General features: G+C 37.5%; 1 protein-coding gene across 3 annotated transcripts in view; it reads right to left on the bottom strand.

Annotated features, from left to right (window-relative positions):
- Nucleotides 1-21629, bottom strand: part of LOC117922196 (ABC transporter C family member 13) — a 159928-nt gene that overhangs the window by 83990 nt on the left and 54309 nt on the right. For all 3 annotated transcript variants that reach the window (XM_034840242.1, XM_034840241.1, XM_034840243.1), the window contains 2 exons: nucleotides 16172-16259; nucleotides 10560-10678 (listed from right to left, as the gene is read on the bottom strand). In XM_034840242.1, the coding sequence (XP_034696133.1) occupies nucleotides 10560-10678; nucleotides 16172-16259 (207 nt within the window). The remainder of the gene's footprint in view (nucleotides 1-10559; nucleotides 10679-16171; nucleotides 16260-21629) is intronic.

The following is a 21629-nucleotide window of genomic DNA, read 5'->3' on the forward strand; positions in this document are numbered from 1 at the left end:
GTTCTTTTGTCTTTGGTTTCCATCAAGGATTGGTCTCTACATCAATTTGATGTGAAGAATGTGTTCCTTCATGGAGATTTAGAAGAAAAGGTTCATACAAGGAGAGAAGACAAAAAAGCAAGGTATGTAGATTTAAAAAATCCCTCTATGGACTAAAACAATTACCTCAAGCATGGTTTAGGAGATTTGCCAAGTCTATGCTTGATAGAGGATATTCCCAAAGTCAAGGTGATTATACCTTATTCATAAAACTATCCTCAATTGGGAGAGTTACTACCTTAATTGTGTATGTGGATGATATTATTGTGATTGGTGATGACAATAAGGAGATGTTAGGATTGAAGGTCTATTTTGCAAAAGAATTTGAAATTAAAGACCTTGGAAGTCTAATATACCTTCTAGGAATTAAAGTGGTCTAATCTCAGCACGGAATTTTTATCTCCCAGGAAAAGTACACTTAAGATCTGCTTTAAGAAACAGGCATGGTTGGTTGCAAACCTATTGACACTCCAATAGAGGCTAACTACCGGCTAGGAAAAAAACAAGAGAATGAAGAACCAGTAAATCGAGGTATTTATTAGAGAATAGTTGGGAAATTTATCTACCTATCACACACAAGACCGAATATAGCTTATGTCATAAGTGTGGGAAGTCAATTTATGCATGCTACTCTTAAGCCTGATCTCGAAGTTGTTTATAGAATTGTTGAATACTTGAAAGGAAGGAAAGGAATCTTGTTTCAGAAAAGTGGCGAGTTTAAGTTAGAAGCGTATACAGATAGCTGGCTCTATGATAGACAGAAGATCAACTATGGGGTATTGCACCTTCTTAGGAGGGAATTTGGTCACTTGGAGAAGCAAGGAACAACCAATGGTGGCTTGTTCTAGTGCAAAGGCAAAGTTCAGAGCAATGGCACAGGGGATATGCGAACTACTTTGGTTGAAGATAATACTCTCAGATTTGCAAGTGACAATGAAGAATCCAATGATGCTTTATTGCAATAGAACAGCTATAAAAATAGCACACAACCCATTTCAACATGATCGGACCAAGCATGTGAAAATTGATAGACATTTTATAAAAGAAAAACTTGACTCGAGGTAAGTTTATACTTCCTATGTTTCATCCTCCAACCAGCTTGCAGATGTGCTCACAAAAGGATTATCCAATGCAGACTTCCAATAAATAATTAGCAAGCTTGGGATGCAAAATATCTTTGCATCAGCTTGAGGGGGAATGTTAGACTAGGCAATAATTTGTTGAAATAGGCATTTTTTTTTTGTAAATTAGTTGCATATTTTGCAGCAGTATTATTCCCATTGATGTGTTCTGCTATGCATAAAGGATTTTCTTCCTAGTTTAGAGCTCTTTAGGTGAACTAGTGTATTCTATATATCTTGTAATATTTTTTTACAAAGTAATAGATCAGTTTTTTATCACTCTTTCACAAGTCTACACAAACATTCTTTCTCGTTCAATCATATCCTTTAGTTTGTTTGTGTCATTCAGGCGTTCCATTTCCACATTTTGATAGACCTAATTCTTGCCAAAGTCCCTTTGAAATATTATAATACCTAGTGACAGATTTGGTGCTTTGTTTGGTGAAAACAATCCTTACCTTCAAGTCATAGAGCTGATCTACCATGCCTTTCTTAGTGTAGGTCAGATAGACTACTTCCCAAATATCCTTCATGATTAAAACAACAGATACATCTTACTAATTTCTGGTCGCATGGAGTGTAACAACCAAGGCATCACCATTGAATTCTGAACATCCCAAACTTCTAATTTAAGAAGTTTTTGATTGATTCAGATCATTTCATGAAGTTGGATCCATTCATCTTTGAAGTTGCAATCTGTAGAGTGGGATTTTCTGAAGAAAAAGGCCAAAATCGGCAGTAAGGGTGATATTGGCAGAAAAGGCAATTTCAGAGGTGTCTAACCTTTTTCAAGAAGGTTATGGACAAGATTGTGGAAGAAATTCGAGTGAATAAGGCTAGAATGAAAAGCAGAATCGGAGAAAAGTTTCAAACCTCAACCCAATATAATACTACATAGACATAATTGGTAGAATGGCTTGATTTGTTCTTCATTAATACTATTTCTAAGATACATTAGGAAACTTATCCAGTTAAGAAATACAACTAGTCTATTCTGATTCATATTCAGATTCCAAGGAATACAGAAATATCTCATTACTACAGTACAAAACATAAGATGAAACAAATAAAACCTTGATTCTCTCATGTATGTTGTTAGATAGTGTACAGTTATTTAGGTTATTTACTTTTCTTTTTCCTTTTCTTTCCTTATTGTATTGTGGGTCCCACTAATATGTATATATATACCCAAGTCCAATATGTATTATTAACAGTTTTTCAATAACAAAAATAAGGGATTCTCCCTTTTCTCTCTTTTCACATGGCATCAGAGCTTAGGGAGAAAAAAACCCTAATTATTTCCGGTTTTTCCGTGAATCCATTCTGGGAAATCTTTCAATGACCGTGTTTCATTCCGGTCACCTTTCCCATCTCCTAAAGCTTTCCGATCAACCGTATCGCCGTAAGAAAACCCTCACCGCCGTCAGAAAACCCTCACCGCCAGCGACTTTTCCGGCGACCTTTTTCCCGCGAAGTCCTTTTCCGACACCGACCATACCATCAGGTGCGCACCGAGGAGATCTTCAAGTTTTCTCAAAGCACCAGAGGGAGATTTTCATCCACACGTCGGCCACGTGCGTTTCTTCTCCGGCAGCCTGAATCTCACGCCCCGACACGTGAGGGCGTGTGGAGCACTTTCCGGCCACGCGCTTCCACCTCTAGCCTCGCCTTATGCCGTCCAGCCACCCTCCATCTGTGCTTGTGCCATCCGAGCCCTGAAAGTGCATTTTTTTTTTGGTTTTCTGTCTCCGCCAGCCCTCTAAACAGCCTTTCCGGCGACCTCCGATGACTTCCTCTCCACCCCGAGCCTTGCACGTGTCTTAGGAAGTGTTCTTCTACCCTTCCAGTAGTGCCACATTTGTTTTTCTTTACTATTTGGTCTCTCACAGCCGCGGATCTTCGATTTTGCTTCTTTCAGCCGTGATATGAAGCCGTATTAGGGCTCTCTTCGATCCAAACATATTTCGTTCTCCAGATAAGTAGATATGGCTACTAAAAGTTCCACTTTTTCCTCTGTCATATCTGGATCACCTATGATTACTTCGGAGAAATTAGTTGGCAGTGAAAATTATTTGTCATGGTCTACCTTTGTGGAGCTTTGGTATATGGGTCAAGGTTATGAGGATCACCTTGTTACGCAAGAGGCGGATATCCCTAAGGTTGACAAAGTACAATGGAAGAAGATAGATGCACAGCTATGTAGTGTGTTATGGCAATCAGTTGATCCTAAGATTCTGCTTCATCTTCGGGCCTACAGAACATGCTTTAAATTTTGGAATCAGACGAAAGGGCTATACACGAATAATATCCAACGTCTTTATAAGGTGGCTTCTTCTATTGTCTATGTCAGACAACAAGACATGGATTTATCTACTTATATTGACCAGATTGCCTCTCTTAAGGAAGAATTCTTAACCGTGATGCCTCTTACTACTGATGTTGGGGATCAACAAACACAGATTGACTAGTTCTTCATGGTTCTTACGCTTATTGGCCTCCGTCCAGATCTCGAGATCGTCCGCGATCAGATTCTTGGCAATTCCTCCATTCCATCCTTGGATGATGTGTTTGCTCGCCTCATCCGTATCTCCTCCACTCAAACTTTGTCATCTGATAACACTTCAGATTCTTCTGTGTTAGTTTCTCAAACTAACTCTCGAGGAGGACGTAGTGGTAACCGAGGTAGAGGCCAACGTCCTCATTGCACCTATTGCAATAAGCTTGGCCACACTTGTGATCGGTGTTATCAGTTACATGGGTGGCCTCCCCGCACTGCCCACGTGGCCCAGTCATTTGATCCTCAGTCGCCTCAGCCTCCCAGTTCCTCCACATCTAAGGGTATTTCCCTCACTGACAGTGAGTATGATGACTATCTCCACTATCAGGCCACTAAGTCAGCTTCTGGTGCCCAGACTAGTAATGATTCTGCTTGTCTTACCCACACATCTTCTCTTGGACCTTTTTTTTTTTTTGATCAGAAACGAAGAGAAATATATTAATAGAAGGAAAGATACAGGAGAAAGAAAGAAAAAAGAAACCACTAGAAGGATGAGAGGTCCTTCCTACACAATCTGAACAACATAAAAACCCCCAACATTAGCTAAAAACAAAGAGAAACCCCCCCAAACTCAAACTTTTGAAGCGCAAACCTCACTCCAGTTGAGTTGTAGCACATTTAAAGGAACTCCTCTAAAAGCTGCAGAACAAGAAGCCCAAAGAGAGGAATAGAACAAAATCAAATCCCATAACGTCTCTTCCGATCTCCCCTTATCCTCAAAAATCCTATTGTTTCGCTCTTGCCACACTATCCAAACCAAAGTAAGGCAAGCAACTTGCCAAAGAGTCTTGTCTCTTAAGGAGTTCCCCAATCCTTTAAAAGCAATAACCAACATGTCCACAAACCTCCTTGGAGGGACCCAAACCAACCCAGCTAGCTTGAACAACTTGTTCCAGAGTCCAATGGTAACAGGACAATGAAGAAAAGGTGATCAATCGACTCTCCATTTCCTTTGCAAAGAATGCACCATTGAGGACAGAGAGACTTGTAGGGTCTTCTCAATTGCAACTTGTCATTGGTGTTCACCTTCCCATGAGCTACTAACCAAGCGAGGGCCTTAACCTTTGAAGGGGCTTTTGAACTCCACAAAAACTTGGCCGGAAGGAACAAAATAGGATTAGAGACTTTTGACAAGGCCAAGAAAAAACATTTCACTGAAAACAAGCCTGTTGAAGACAAAGACCACGCTCTAGAATCTGCCAAAGAAGGAGAGAAACGCACTGAACTGAGGGAGGACATTAATCTCTGAAGGAGATCAATTTCTGAATCGGTAAGATTGCGGCGAATTTAAATTCCAGGCCAATGGAAAGGAATTGCCAAGGACATTTGAAACAGTGAGGTTTTTCACAAAAATAACTCTATAAAGATCAGCAAATTGCAAGCACAAAGATTGGTTACCCCACCAAAGATCTTCCCAAAAGCGAATTCTCTCCCCATTGCCCACCACTAGGCGAACAAAAGGGGAAAATTCCTGGAAAACTTGAGCAATAGCCTTCCAAGGACATCTGTGTGACCATCTAACCACCATGTTGGCGTCCCATCCATTAGAATGTGTCCCATATATACTCATTATAACCTTATGCCAAAGACCACTCCTTTCTCTAGGAACCTCCAAAGCCATTTCCCTAAGAGAGCAATATTTCTCAAAGAAATCTTCCCAAACCCAAACCTCCCAACTCCTTTGGTCTGCTAACAACCTCCATCTGACAAGATGATCTTTCTTCCCTTCCCCTGCCCCAGACCACAGAAAATTCTTTGCATCTTCTCAATCTTGAAGCAATTGAAGCTGGGATTTTAAATAGGGAGAGGAAGTAACTAGGGATGTGAGACAAACAAGACTGAATTAAAGTAATCCTCCCTCCCAAAGACAAATAGGCCTTTTTCCAACCATCCAACCTTCTCGAAATTCTCTCAACCACCGGGTCCTAAAAGCCTATTGTCTTTGGGAAGATTCTAGATTCTCTTGGACCTTGGATTCTAGATTCTGGCGCTTTTAATCACATATCTGGTAATAAGGATCTTTTCTCTTTTATTACTACTACCTCTGCCTTACCTACTGTTACTTTAGCTAATGGTTCCCAAACTATGGCTAAAGGTTTTGGTTTCGCTCATCCTCTCCCTTCCCTACCTCTCCATTCTGTCCTTTATGCCCTTGAGTGTACTTTTAATCTTATTTCCATCAGCAAAATAACTCGCACTCTTAACTGTTCTATCACTTTCTCTGATAAATTTGTGACCTTGCAGGACCGAAGTACGGGGAAGACGATTGGCATAGGACGTGAGTCTCAAGGCCTCTATCACCTCACCTGCAGTTTGCATTTCCACCGATGCTCCCCTCCTCATCCACAATTGTTTGGGCCACCCTAGTCTATCCAAGTTCCAGAAAATGGTCCCTCGCATTTCATCTTTGTCGTCACTTGCGTGTGAGTCCTTTCAGCTTGGGAAACATACTCGTGTCTCGTTCCCAAAGCGTTTAAATAATCGGGCAAAGTCTCCTTTTGAACTTGTCCACACTGATGTTTGGGGTCCTCGTTGGCCCGCGTCTACTTTAGGATTTCAATATTTTGTCACTTTCATTGATGACTATTCTCGATGTACTTGGTTATTTTTAATGAAAAATCGAGCTGAGTTATTCTCTATTTTCCAGAAATTTTATGCTGAAATCCAAACCCAGTTCAATATTTCTATTTGTGTGTTGCGCAGTGACAATGCCAGGGAATATTTTTCTACACCATTTACTTCATTTATATCCCAACATGGGATCATTCATCAGTCTTCTTGTGCTCATACTCCTCAACAAAATGGGGTAGCTGAACGTAAGAATTGACATCTTGTTGAGACAGCTCGTACTCTCCTTCTCCATAGTCATGTTCCTTTTCATTTTTGGGGGGACGTTGTTCTTATAACATGTTATTTGATTAATCGTATGCCCTCATCTATATTACACGATCAAATTCCTCATTCTCTTCTTTTCCCTAATCAACCACTTTATTTCCTTCCTCCTCATGGTTTTTTGTTGTACTTGCTTTGTTCATATTCTCACTCCTAGACAGGACAAACTTTTTGCCAAAGCCACAAAATGCATCTTCTTGGGATATTCCAGACTTCAAAAGGGTTATCGTTGTTATTCCTCTGAGACTAATCGCTACTTTCTCTCCGCTGATGTCACTTTCTTTGAGGACTCACCGTTCTTCTCCACCTTTAAGTCTCTTCCTGTTTCTGAAATCTTACCCCTTCCCATTATCTCCCCACCTGATGCAGTGCCTTCTCGTCCACTTCAGGTTTATCATCGCCGTCATCGTGTTGTTGTTCCTCCTTTCTTGGCCGTGGTACCTGCTGACTCACTTCCTATCCCTTCGGCTTCTCCTGCCCCGGCTCTACCTCCTTTTGCCGACTTACCCATTGCTCTTCGGAAAGGCAATCGATCTACTCGTAATCCTCATCCCATTTACAATTTTTTGAGTTACCATCGATTATCATCACCCTATTCTGCATTTGTTTCTACTATATCTTCTGTTTCTTTTTCCAAGAGCACCCCTGAGGCTCTTTCCCATCCAGGCTGGCGACAAGCAATGGTAGATGAAATGGCTGCTTTACACTCCAATGGCACTTGGGATCTTGTTGTTTTACCCTCTAGTAAATCTACAGTTGGTTGTCGTTGGGTCTACATAGTTAAGGTTGGCCCTGATGGTCAGGTTAATTGCCTTAAGGCCCGCTTAGTTGCTAAAGGCTATACTCAGGTTTATGGTTCTGATTATGGTGACACTTTCTCTCCTGTTGCCAAGATAGCTTTTGTTCGTCTATTGCTCTCCATGGCTGCTATGTGTTCTTAGCCTCTTTATCAGTTAGATATTAAAAATGTTTTCCTTCCTGGGAATCTTGCTGAGGAAGTTTATATGGAGCAACCACCTGGTTTTGTTGCTCAGGGGGAGTCTGGTTTAGTGTGCAGGTTACGCCGTTCTCTATATGGCTTGAAACAATCTCCTCGAGCATGGTTTAGCCCTTTTAGTTCTGTTGTTCAGGAGTTTGGCATGTTCCGCAGTACAGCAGGCCATTCCGTTTTCTATTATCATAACTTTTCGGGGCAGTGTATTTCTCTGGTAGTTTATGTGGACGACATCGTCATTACAAGCAGTGATCAGAATGGTATTCAGAAACTAAAGCAACACCTTTTCACCCACTTTCAGACTAAAGACTTGGGGAAACTCAAGTATTTCTTAGGGATTGAGATAGCTCAATCCAGTTCCGGTGTGGTTCTTTCCCAAAGGAAGTATGCTTTAGACATCTTGGAAGAAACCGGTATGTTAGACTGTAAACCGGTAGACACTCCTATGGATCTAAATGTCAAACTTATACCAGGACAAGGGGAGCCTTTAGGAGATCCTGGGAGATATCGGCGACTTGTAGGTAAACTGAACTACGTCACCATTACTCGTCCAGACATTTCTTTTCCTGTAAGTGTTGTTAGTCAATTCCTACAGTCATCATGTGATAGCCATTGGGATGCTGTAATCCGCATTCTTCAATATAATCAAAGCACACCAGGCCAAGGTGTATTGTACGAGAACAGAGGTCATACCTAGGTTGTTGGTTACACAGATGCAGATTGGGCTGGCTCACCCACAGATAGACGTTCCACTTCCGGGTATTGTGTTTTTATTGAAGGTAACCTAATATCCTGGAAGAGTAAGAAACAAGATGTAGTGGCCAGATCTAGTGCTGAAGCCGAGTATCGAGCTATGGCGCTGGCAACATGTGAACTCATATGGCTGAAACATCTTCTTCGGGAATTGAGATTTGGAAAGGATGAACAGATGAAGTTCATCTATGACAACCAAACCGCTTTGCATATTGCATCCAATCCAATCTTCCATGAAAGGACCAAACACATTGAAGTTGATTGTCACTTCATTAAAGAGAAGATCGTATCAAGATGTGTGGCGACTAATTTTGTCAATTCAAATGATCAACTAACAGATATTTTTACTAAATCTCTCAGAGGTCCTAGAATTAAATACATTTGTAACAAGCTTGGTGCATATAACATATATGCTCCAACTTGAGGGGGAGTGTTAGATAGTGTACAATTATTTAGGTTATTACTTTTCCTTTTCCTTTTCTTTCCTTATTGTATTGTGGGTCCCAGTAACATGTATATATATACCCAAGTTCAATATGTATTATTAACAGTTTTTCAATAACAAAAATAAGGGATTCTCCCTTTTCTCTCTTTTCACATATGTCAACACCTGGTTTTATTTTTCCTGATTGTAATACTCTTAAGGATCTTTGGCATTTTTATAAATCTGAGATTTATGGTTGTGGAGGTATCCTAGGGAGGGTTCAGCGTTGTGGCATCAAGTCATTTTAAGCATTTATGGATCACACTCTAATGGTTGAGACGACAACACTGTTGTTAGATGGTCACATCGTTGTCCTTGGAAGGCTATTGCACAAGTCTTCCAAGATTTTTCCAAGTTTACTCGGTTCATGGTAGGAGATGGGGAAAGAATTCGGTTCTGGGAAAACTTGTGGTGGGGGGATAAACCTCTGGGGGTCCGTTATCCAAGACTACTTAGAGTAGTCATGGATAAAAACATTCCTATTTCTTCAATTCTCGGATCCACTCGCCCCTTCTCTTGGAACTTTAACTTCCGTCGTAACCTTTCCGATTCCGAGATAGAAGATTTAGAAAGTTTCATGCGGTCTCTTGATCATCTACATTTATCACCTTCGGTTCCAGATAAGAGATCTTGCTCTTTATCTTCTTTAGGACTTTTCACAGTCAAATCTTTCTTTCTTGCCTTATCCCAATTTTCTGGTTTGCCTTCAGTTTTCCCTACCTAGTCTGGAATTCTCAAGTCCCTTTCAAAATCAAGTCCTTTGTCTGGTTAGTGGCTCACAAGAAGGTAAATACTAACGACATGCTACAGTTGAGAAGACCCTACAAAGCACTTAGTCCCGACATTTGCATGTTGTGCATGAAGCATGGAAAAACAGTAGATCATCTTTTTCTTCATTGCTCTCTGACGATGGGGTTGTAGTACAAATTATTTCAGTTAACAAAGACAGATTGGGTCCCTCCTAGGAGCATCTTTGACATGCTATCTACCAATTTTAATGGTTTTGGATCTTCTAAGAGAGGGATTGTCTTATGGCAAGCTGCGTGCATTGCTTTATTATGGGTGGTGTGGCGGGAAAGAAATGCAAAGATTTTTTAGGATAAAACAAGGAATTCAGAGAACCTTTGGGACATGATTCATTTCCTTGCTTCTCTTTGGGCTTTTTGTTCTAAGGTTTTTAAGGGGATTCCCCTTAATGTGATACACCTTGATTGGTTAGCGGCGTGTAACTCCAATGGGTTGGCCTAACTTAGAGCAGTTGTTTGTATCTACTTTGTATTTTCTCGCATTTGTTTCCTTGTAGTTTTGTTTTTCTTTGGTGGGAGGATTCCTCATCCTTCTCTTGTACTTCCCTTTTTATCAATATATACCTTTGTCGTTTCCTATCAAAAAAATAAATAAATCTGATATTTAGTTTCATGATCAAATTTGAGAGATATGAGAAAGTTTCAATTTTTTCACAAGATCATATTTTGTTTCTAAGAGCAACCTTTCCGCTGCACCTTTCTCAGTTTCCTTCTCTTCACATCTTTCTTTACTTAATACAATTACAAGGTATAGTGTCTTTACCAAAAGAAGAAAAAAAAAAGTAAGGAAAAAAAAAAGTAAGAAAAAGAAAAATAAGCAAATAATACAATAGAATATCAAAGTTAGCAATTCTAAGTATGCAGAGTAAGTTGCTAAATATGTAGTGAATATACAACAAAGTTAAGCCAATACCTCCACATATCATGGAAACTATTACACAAGTTGACAATTCGATCAGCATCTATAGACATGAATGTCTGAATTTCCCCTTCAGAAAACTTTGATCGCTCAGCCAGGTTAACACATAAGCACTGGAAAGTAAGTCTTAATGAGAGACCGATGATAAAGCAATGAACATTTCACTAAAAGTCTTAAGGAGTAAGGCAACATCAAGTATAGAATACCATGCTGATAATATTTATTAGTGTAGAAATATAATTGTGAGACTAAAAGAAGAGGACTAAAGGTTGCATTTAGTAAGAGATCCAAAATATTTATGAAATGAGAACTAAAAGATTCACAAATCTACAAAATGCAAAATAGAAAATATGATCACCATATTGATGTAAACTGACCAGTGAAAGTCTATCACAATTTAGTGTTACGCTTATGTAGACAGTAAATATTTTCTTACACTTTTTGCTAGAAGTCAATGGTTTTTTCAATCCCAAAGGATTTGGAGCGCATTCTGCAATTTGAATTAGGCATATTTACGTGTATTATGTTTCTTTCCTTTGTTGTAAAATTATACACTGATTTCAAAGGATCATTCTGCTCAATCACTATTTCCTTTACGACAGAGGAACTACATTTTCCCACATGGTATAAGACACCTAGGGTTGTTTTGATGTTCTTTTTCTTCGGTCTTTGGCCTTCATAGCCAGTAATTATTCTGTGATTGCACAGCTTTTTCTAGCAATACAATTTCTCCTTTTTCACTGATCATAAGAACTTCATGGGCATTAACCTCCAATTTTTGAGCCGTTTCATTCCATAGAATCCAGAATTCTTTCTATGCTTCCTAAATATCTCAGAAACATCAGAAGCTACCCCTGCAACCGCAGGCTCAAACGAGAACACTCCATTTTATATATATATATATATATCAGAAACAAAATATATGTATTAATAGAGAAAAGGGACATGAGAAGGACGAGAAATCCTCCACATGAAGTACAAGCCTAATCAAAAGAACTAAGTGAACCTCCACTAACCAAGGAGGGCCATACAAGAGGTACAAAAGGCCATGTGATCAAAAGAACTAAGTAAACCTCCACTAACCCAAGGATGGCTATACGAAAGAAACAAAATGCCTATACAAGTAAAAGAATCTTGACCCTTTAAACCCAACCCTAGGGTGTACATAACAGAAGCTAACTAAGTTGGATTACTTAAGGGAAGATGTTTGACAGTGCTAAGGAGAGAAATGGTCTATACTACCTAGACACCGAGGAAGGAGGAAAAGTTCAAGCTTATCAAATAAAAGGGACTATTGAAGGATTTTTTGAAAGCAATTGGCTAATGCATGAGAGACTAGGACATCCAAGTTTTGCTTACCTGCAACGTTATATCCTAAACTTTGTATCAACCTAGATAACTTTAAGCTCAACTATGAAATGGAAAAAAACCATCGAGTTCCCTATCCTTTAAGTAATAAAAGAAGCGAAGTTCCTTTCTCTATTATACATACATATGTGTGAGGACCTTCACGGGTAACTTGTCTTTCTAGAGCTAGGTGGTTTATTACTTTCATTGACAATTGCAACAGGACTACTTTGGTGTATCTATTAAAGGGGAAATCTGAAACTATTCCCATCTTATAAAACTTCTACAAAATGATACAAACACAATTTGGTGTCCAAGTACGAGTGATTAGATTTGATGATGGAACTAAGTACTTCAATGAAAATCTAAGTACATTCTTTACTCAAAATGGCATTATCCACCAATCTACATGTGTGGACACCCCTCAATAAAATAGGGTGGCTAAATGAAAGAATAGACATCTCCTTGAAGTAGCTAGGGCACTTATGTTTGCAAGGAATGTTTCAATGAATTTTTTGGGAGATATTATCCTTACAACAACCTATTTAATAAACTGTATGCCTTCAAAAGCCCTTCACTTCAAAACTCCCATTGAAACCTTGAAAATTTTTTTTCCCATATAACATGGCTTGAGACTCTCCGAAAGTTTTTGGATGCACTATTTTTGTTCATATCCCAAGTAAAGATAGATTTACACTTGACCCTAGAGCTACGAAATGTATTTTCTTGGGCTATTATCCCACTCAAAAGGATTATAAATGTTACCATCCACTTTCTCAAAAGAAATTTGTTACAATGAATATTAACTTCTTTGAGGACCAATCTTATTATCAAAAGACTAATCTTCAGGAGAAGAAATTGGAAGTGGAAGATCAATCCCAAGATTGGTCCCTACCTTTGCCAATGCCTACTTGGGAGGGTGAGAGACATGGAATTATGGGGGAGCCTAAAAAATCAGAGCTACAAAATCAAGGGAAGCCTCAGGATTCGGAGTTGTTTGTTTACTCAAGAAGACCTCAGGAAACTAGGTCGGAACAAGGTCAAAATCCTCCAAAGCACAATCAATCATTGACCTTAGAAGAAGGTATGTCTCCTAATCCTCTTGATTCCACAATTTTAAATCCTCCCAATATTGTCCGAGTGGTTGATATTAATCTGGACATTCCTATACCCATCAGAAAAGGCATTAGGAATTGTACCAAACATCCTTTTCGAATTTCTGTCTTATCACAAGATGAACAATAGCTATAAGGCTTGTGCTACAAACTGAAGTTCAAATCCAATCCTAAAAAATATACAAGAAGCACTTGTTGACCCTAAATGGAAAGAGGCAATAGATGAAGAAATGAAGGCCTTGTACAAGAATGACACATGTGATATAGTTTATCTGCCTAAAGGAAAACATCGGATCGGATGTAACTGGGTGTTCACCATCAACTACAAAGCTGATGGCTCTATAAAGAGATATAAAACAAGATTTGTTGTCAAGGGGTACACTCAAACCTATGGGATCGACTACCAAGAGACCTTTGCACCTATTGCAAAGATGAACTCCATCAGAATCCTACTATCTCTTGCTACAAATCACAATTAGTCACTTCAACAATTTGATGTGAAAAAAGTTTTTCTATATGGGAACTTGGAAGAAGAAGTCTTCATGGATGTACCTTCTAGATCAAAGGGCAATTTAAGAATGGGAATATGTGTAAGTTGAACAAATCTTTATACGGCTTGAAACAGTCCCCAAGGACTTGGTTTGAAAGATTTGCTAGTCCTTTTTGGGGTTTAGATATCAACAAAGTCAAGAAAACCACACATTGTTCATCAAATGTTCACCAAGGAAAAAGGTAACTATGCTTATTATCTATGTGGATGACATTATAGTCACTGGGGATGATCATGAGGAGATACAGAACTTGAAAAGCAAATTAACCAAGGAATTCAAAATTAAAGACTTGGGAAGTCTTCGATATTTCCTTGGCATTGAAGTTGCATGATCAAAAGAGGGACTATATGTGTCTCAAAGAAGGTACATTCTTGATCTTCTAGAACACATCGGAATGTTAAGTTGTAAGCCTTTAGATACACTTATAGATCATAATAACAAGCTAAGGATAAACTTAGATGGAGTATTGGTTGATGAAAGAAGATATCAGAGGCTTGTTGGCAAGTTGATAGAGACTTGTCTCATACAAGGCCAAACATTGCATATACTATCGGTGTCGTGAGTTAATTCATGTATGCTCCCTTAGAAGTCACTTAGAATCTGTCATGAGGATATTGAGATATTTGAAGGCCACTCCGGGCATTGGTTTGTCATTCTCTAAAAACGATCACATGCAAGTAGAAGCTTACACTGATGCTAATTATGTTGGATCAATAGCTGACAAGAGATCTACTTTAGGATATTGCACCTTTGTAGAGGGCAAATTGGTGACTTGGAGGAGTAAAAAACAACCAATAGTTGCTAGATCAAGTGTTAAGGCTGAATACCAAGCTATGGCCCTAGGTATTTGTGAACTCATGTAGATCAAAACTCTACTAAAAAACATTACAAGTAGACAACGAAGAACCTATGAGGCTATATTGCAACAATAAGGCAACCATAAACATCGCACATAACCCAGTTCAACACAACCGCACTAAACATGTTGAAGTGGATAGACACTTCATCAAAGAAAATATTGATAACAATCTCATTTGCACTCCTTTTGTTTAATCTAAATTGTAGTTGGTTGATATATTCACTAAAGGAATGTCTAATCCAAGTTTCAACTCAATGACATGAAAGCTAGGAATGAAGAATATCTTCGAACCAACTTGAGGAGTAGTGTGGGAAATCAACAAAATCCCCTGATCTTAGGGCCTGATTAGCTCTAAAGAACTTATATATGGTATATATTAGCTATTAATATAAGCTAGTAGAATTAATCAATCAATGTACAAATTAGGATACTGTAACAACCAACTATTGACTAGGGTAGCTATAAATTAGTGATTAGAACATCTGTAAATTGGGTGTTTGCCTCTTAGACACTATTATATATTAGTATTATTGTTTAATAAAAAATTAGAGTTCTTTTTCAACCAATACAATCCCTCACCGACTTCAAATAATACCCAAAATGGGTATTTAAACATCAAGTGCCAATGGCTTTTAACAAGCACACAACATGCTAGGTTGGGTAATGCTAGTAGACGAGAAGGATGAGCTCTCTGATGAATTGAGCCTTGAGCCCATTTCAAAATTTCGGAATTCAAAAATATAAAATGGCTAACTTGGAGCCAATTAACTTGCACGTCACCCCAAATATCAGGAAAAAGTTGCTATATCAGTGATAAATTGGCGATAAATTGCCAATCTCATGCAAATATCGACCTATCAAAATTTCTCCCCCCACTTATCATGTTAGAGGCTGCCAATAGACAATATTACGAAATTTATCATCATAATATCCTGACACTTTCAACCTGGTTTGAAGCATGATTTCTTTTTTCTAAAATTAATATTTAGCAACACAATTGTTTATGCATTTCCTTTTATCTAGTCTTATACATTTAGGTAAATCATTATCAAATATTTTTATATTTCAATAATATAGGATTTGCAGTCTATTATGTACATGCCATATGACTTCTATGGGGAACTAATCATAATTGAAGTGATTGACAAGGTTCATCACGGTCAAAGTCAATCATCAGAGATCTAAGAATACCCTTTCTTTTATTAATTTACTTATATTTTCATCACAAATATGACTGTCATATCATTTAGATAATGACAACCTAAATAGTAACCAACATTTATGTCAACTAAATGAGGAAGCATTAAAAATTCAATCTTAATGATTATGCAACTTCTGATCAATTTTACATAAAAGCAATATTTATAAACAATGTCATAACTGAAGCATAAATAGACATATCAAATTATAACTTAAGATTATGTTATTTTCACCTTCTTTTACTACAAGAATTAATCACAGAGGAAACATAATGTTCACTCAAACACCATAGCATATTTTAAATTTTATGGCATGCACTTCCAGTAACATCTTGCTTTACATGCATAGAAAATATTTATTTACTGGAGGTCAGCATATATAAAAATAAAAATAAAAATAAAAAAAGGCAAACATTCTTGTTACAGGCATTCAATGTTGTAAAAGGTGGATGAACTGTGCGTAACAATGCCAAACTAAAAACTTAAAAAATGTTTCATACTAGAAACTTAAAAGGAAAAATGAAAGAAGATATACCTTATGATAGATAACAGTCATAATACTAGATCTCAGCTTTAACTTTAGCTTGGAAAGATGAAATGTGTACTGTGTATCAAGAAATGATCTGCACCAGTGGGCCAAACATTTACCAATTTAGTCTATGGCATAAAGAACATTACAATAAAGTGTATATACATACACACACACACACATATATAGCATAGAGAAAATTGCAAAAACATTATAATGTTGTGCACTGCACACAAAGTGTCATTGTACAAGCAGGAAAAAGTAGACATATAATAAGTACTACAGTTGAAAAAAAAACCATATGCTTTTATTCTTGTTAGGTTTTACTGCTCCAAAACCAATCATTTGACACCATTATTTAACAACTAAGATTTTTTGTAGGGCTTCATATTTTGTGCGTCATATGTCATGTTCATGGAATGGGTAAGGATCCATAAGTTACAGTGAGGAGACTGGGGTGCATGGAATGACTAGTACCTTGTAGTTTAAATACTTCTTTACAGTCAGAAATAAAGTTTGGAGTTTTATCCAAAAGATTGTACTATGTCGATTTCTAGCTAATAGAATAATATAGCTCAATCATCAAATTGGTGACATCATGTTGGTATATTAGCGCACTCAGAATGTGTTGAACAGGATCCCCATGAGAGATATCTATGCAATTAATATAAGTTGAATAAGCTCTCAATCCTGGTAGGATAGTGAACTCAAGTTACCTATCAGGTTTGCTTTGATTTGCCAAAGAGTGAGATGATACATGATCAATATCTCATGATCTTGGTTAATCTACATAGGATGATCAAAAGATTTTGTCCTCAAAGATCTATTTCTGAAACTTGGTCTATCAAAAGATTTTGTATGGTAATCAAGCTTTTCAATTAGGTACTCAAGAAACATAAATATGAGTGTGGAATAGATTTAAAATGAACATTTCAAAAAATTCTCAAGTAATTTCAGAGCCCAATCTCTCATAGTGAACAGTCAAATAGGAATAGGGAGGAAGATCTTGAGGCTAATGAGATAACAACTAGTTCCCAATCAAGCTTCAACCAAAGCTCTAATTGGAAGTATTTCCTTTCTCTTATTTTGAAACATGTAAATGAAGAGGTAAACATCTAAAACAATTTTGCATTCTAGTTTATCATCAGCATTTTTATCTGTTTATTATTATTATTTTCTTTTTTGTGATAGGCAAAATGAGAGAACATATTATAAGCATCTGACCAAAGTACATACAATGTATACAAAAACCGCCAAAAGGCAAAAAAAAAAAAAGGAGAAAGAAAACAAAAAACAACCTTTCTCTCCTTAACCAATCTACAAGGCCTATCATAGTCATGGGATAATCATCCATATGCACTCTAGCTCAATCCACAAAAAAGCACAAAAAGGAAGATTTGACTGTTTGATTCAACAGTTCTCCATCTTTGAAAGATCTCCTATTTCTTTCCTTCCATAACATCTATAACATACACAAAGAAACAGTTCTCCAAGCTTTCTTCCACTTCTTTGTGTCCCCATCCTCTATATCTATACCCTCGAACAATCATTCCTCATTCACTTTAGCTTTGGACAATAAGTATCTTCTTCTCTACACGTTACACGTTAGCTATTTTATGAAATAATTTAGGGTTTATCCCCCTTTCTTGACCAAATTTCTGTTGAATTCTACCTCCACATAGTTTCTTCTTTTAAGGCCTTGTTACTGAACTCGACTACTGCTAACCTTTTGGCCTCAAATTCTATAACAAAAAAGGCTACTTCTCTCTCCTTGAAGTCTCAAAAAGCAATCTAGTTTAGGGCGTCAAATTTCTTAGTAGTAGCATTCCCAAAGACGTCTTTACTCCATATTTTTAAATTCTGTTTGAGAGCCTTCAGCTTTTGCTGCCAATATCAGGCTAAATGAGCCACTCGCATTATAACTCATCCACCCGCTCCTCACCTTATCTTTGAAGCTACATATTTTCAAATCTAAAAAGAGATTTGCCCCTCCTCATCCCACCACCATCTAAAATATTGGGAGAGTAATCAAAAATCAGTTTAGGTAAAACACTCTGAATTAAATCATAAAAATGATCCTCTTAATCATCCACCACTAGGAAGTGGTCAAGCCTCAAAGAAGACTGAAAATTCTGACCGCTGCACCAGGTGAATGGCCCGCCATCTACTGTAAGATCTCTCAAGTTTAAGTCCTCTATGATATGTGAAAAGGGCCTCATGTTGGAAGATATTCTAGGACAGTTTCTCGTTTTCTAAAGGAATCTAACCATATTAAAATCCACTCCTAAGCATGTTATCTCAAAGACCTCTTACTGCTGCCAACTCTACCTAGAAACCCTCTTTCTCCACCTTTTGTGCTGACTCATAAACCCCTAAGAATATCCAAACAAAACCATCTTCACAGTTTTTAAAACAAGAAGAAATGTAGAACACTCCAACTTCTGTACCTATCAATTCCAATGTAATGACCTCAGTTTTCTTTATGAATAATATTTTTGATGTGTTCCTTTTTAATCGCCTTCTTATCTATCCTTAGCATGCAACTAAGCATGAGATGTCAAAGTAGGTAACCAAGTATGAGATATTGAAGTATGCAACCAACTATCAGATATGAAAAGCATGCAACCATGCATGAGTTGTCCAAGACATGCAACCAAGCATGAGATGTCAACGTAGATAACCAAGTATGAGATATTGAAGCATGCAACCTAGTATCAGATATGGAAAGCATGCAACCAAGCATAAGGTGTCCAAGACATGCAACCAAGAATAAGGTGTCTAAGGCATGCAACTAAGCATGAGGTGTCCAAAGCATGTAACCAAGCATGAGGTGTCAAAGAAGTATGAAGTGTCCAAGGCATGCAACCAAGCATGAGGTGTCCAAGGCATACAACCAAGCATGAGGTGTCCAATGTATGCAACTGAGAATGAGGTGTCTAAGGCAGGAAACCAAGCATGAGGTGTCCAAGGCAGGCAACCAAGTACGAGATGTCTAAGGCAAGCAACCAAGCATGAGGTGCTGAAATAACATGTCAAAATACTACAAACAAAGGGACACTAAGTCGTCGTGAACAATTGGTACCTAATTAAGTATGTTAATTCATGAATTTAATTTACCGGCCAAGTAGCTACAAGGATTAAGGAGGTCATAACATGTCATCACCATAGAATAAGGAAGACACTAATCTACTTCCTTTGGATGACACCTAGCTACAGCCATGCATCGAGTCACCTATGAGCTCTCGCTTGATTTAGATTCCTATAAATAAGAGCATTTACCTACCAAAAAAGGGAAGAAGAAAATTGTTAAGAAGCTCGTATAAGCTTATTATCATGAAGTAGGATCTTACATCAATGTAACGAAAGTGTTGCTACAATTCTAGTTTGGAATTCTTATTGTGAGTAATCTTATAACGCATGATTTTACTTGGCTTTAGAATTATGTATCTCATGCTTAAAATGTTATATGTATTCATTATTATTTTAAATATCATGAGATATGTTTTGAAAATGTGTTAGTCAAATGCTATGTTTATAATAGATATGTGTTCCTTGTATCCTTAATATATGTATATATAAATAGTTAAGATGATTCGGTGATCATGAAGGGATAGGCACAATTTAGGGAAGTTTTTTCTAAGGAAGCTAGGTTTTAAGCGGGACCATTGTCACCCCTCTAGTCTTTCCTAGGAGCTTACCTAGTACGTACTATTTGTTGGAAGAAAATTCGAATAAAATCAAATCATTCTGATTATGGGAAAATTCTGTATTAAACCAATAGCTGAATAATCAGCTATTATTTGAATGTTATTTGACTTTTTTTATTTTGAATAAATGTTGTTGATTAATAGCAACAAAATCTTAGGAAATATGATTTTATTAGTCCTAGAATTAAGGCTTATGTCACGTTCTGCTTTGTATAAATTAGGGTCTGTACTTTTGTTTCATTTTTAATAAGAATTCGGTGAATGCTGATTTTTTCTCCTAATTGGTGACACTATTCATTGAAAATCACTAGTACTATCATTATAGTACTTTAGATTATTGTTATGGATGTGATTGTTATATACCTTGGACCTATATCGTGTCGTAGAGATGGAGAGCAACACTGTAACCAATTGACCTTGTGATCTTTTATGTCGAGAGATGAAGGAGCAATGGAACAGCTTGTTCTAGAAGTGCCAAGAGATGTAGGGGCATTGTGTCTATATGACACCATGTTATATGATATATATAACGTCTATAGACGTATATGTGATATATGCCGATGGAAGAAGGGGCATTATAACATGTGTTTGTTTGATTGGGATGTGCTAAGAGTTGGAGTGGCATCGTAGTCGTGGATTATGCATGTGTTTGTTTAATTATACATTGGGTTGTCCAATGTTGTGTGCCTACTTGGTTGCTATACTAAATATTATCTACATTGACTTAATACCTGCATGATGAAACTCCAATTTCTATTTTGGACTAACCATTCTAAAACCTGCATTATATTATCATTCACTGAGTTATATTATCAAACAACAAGGCATATAGTCGTTGTTGCCCTCTTCTTTTTGTTCTTTTGGATAAAGTAATGGCATATAGCCATCTTCGTACAATTGTACAAGGTTTGTAAAAGGGCCCTAAGGCCACTTTTGTGTACAAAAAGCTTTACATCTCCAAAGCTTAATGAATATATAGTTTCTTAATTATGTTTCCTTGTGCTACTTTGACACGTTATATCTGGTTACAAGTTAATTTCCTTTCATAAGATAGCATTCCATCTCAGTCTTTAGACTAGAAAGGAGACACTATCTTACGTGGATGACACCTACAAGGGCAGATTGTCACATCCAGTGCCTCATTGTCCCAAAAGACCGAAATGTCTCCTGTCAATTCTCTTTCTTTCACTACCACCCATTCTAAGAATCTTCTCACTCCTAAACTCCTCAATATCTACACAGACACCAATTGCAACTTGGTTTCATGTAAACAAGCTAGATCGATCCCCTGAGACTTTATCGATGATTTCATTATCTTCCATTTCTCACCATCATTTTCACCTCTAGCATTCCAAGAACAAAATTTTAGCTTCATTAAGTAGCATGAGCTAGCTCCTAATTGCTTCTCACACTACCCCTTTCATTTTCACATGAGCTTGTATAATTAACCAAGCATTCCAACTTCCGAAGCTTCCTCTCAAAACAGGATGTTCAAGTTAACTTCCTCTTCACCCATAGAGACAAAACACCATGCCCTCTCCAAGCCCCCATCTTTTTCCAAAGGGAAATAACTTTATTTTCAAAACCCAAAATAAAAATACTTCGAGCAAATAGTTAGCTCTTTCTCCAATCCTGAATCTAATTGAAAACAAAAATTAGAAATACATTGGATGAAAACTTTGCTATTGTTAAACTTCAAGAAAAATTTATAATATGTTCCGAAAGTGAACCACTTTAAAACAATGAGTGCACCAAGG

This window comes from Vitis riparia, chromosome 9 (assembly GCF_004353265.1).
Source record: "Vitis riparia cultivar Riparia Gloire de Montpellier isolate 1030 chromosome 9, EGFV_Vit.rip_1.0, whole genome shotgun sequence".
In the NCBI taxonomy this organism is placed as follows: Eukaryota; Viridiplantae; Streptophyta; class Magnoliopsida; order Vitales; family Vitaceae; genus Vitis; species Vitis riparia.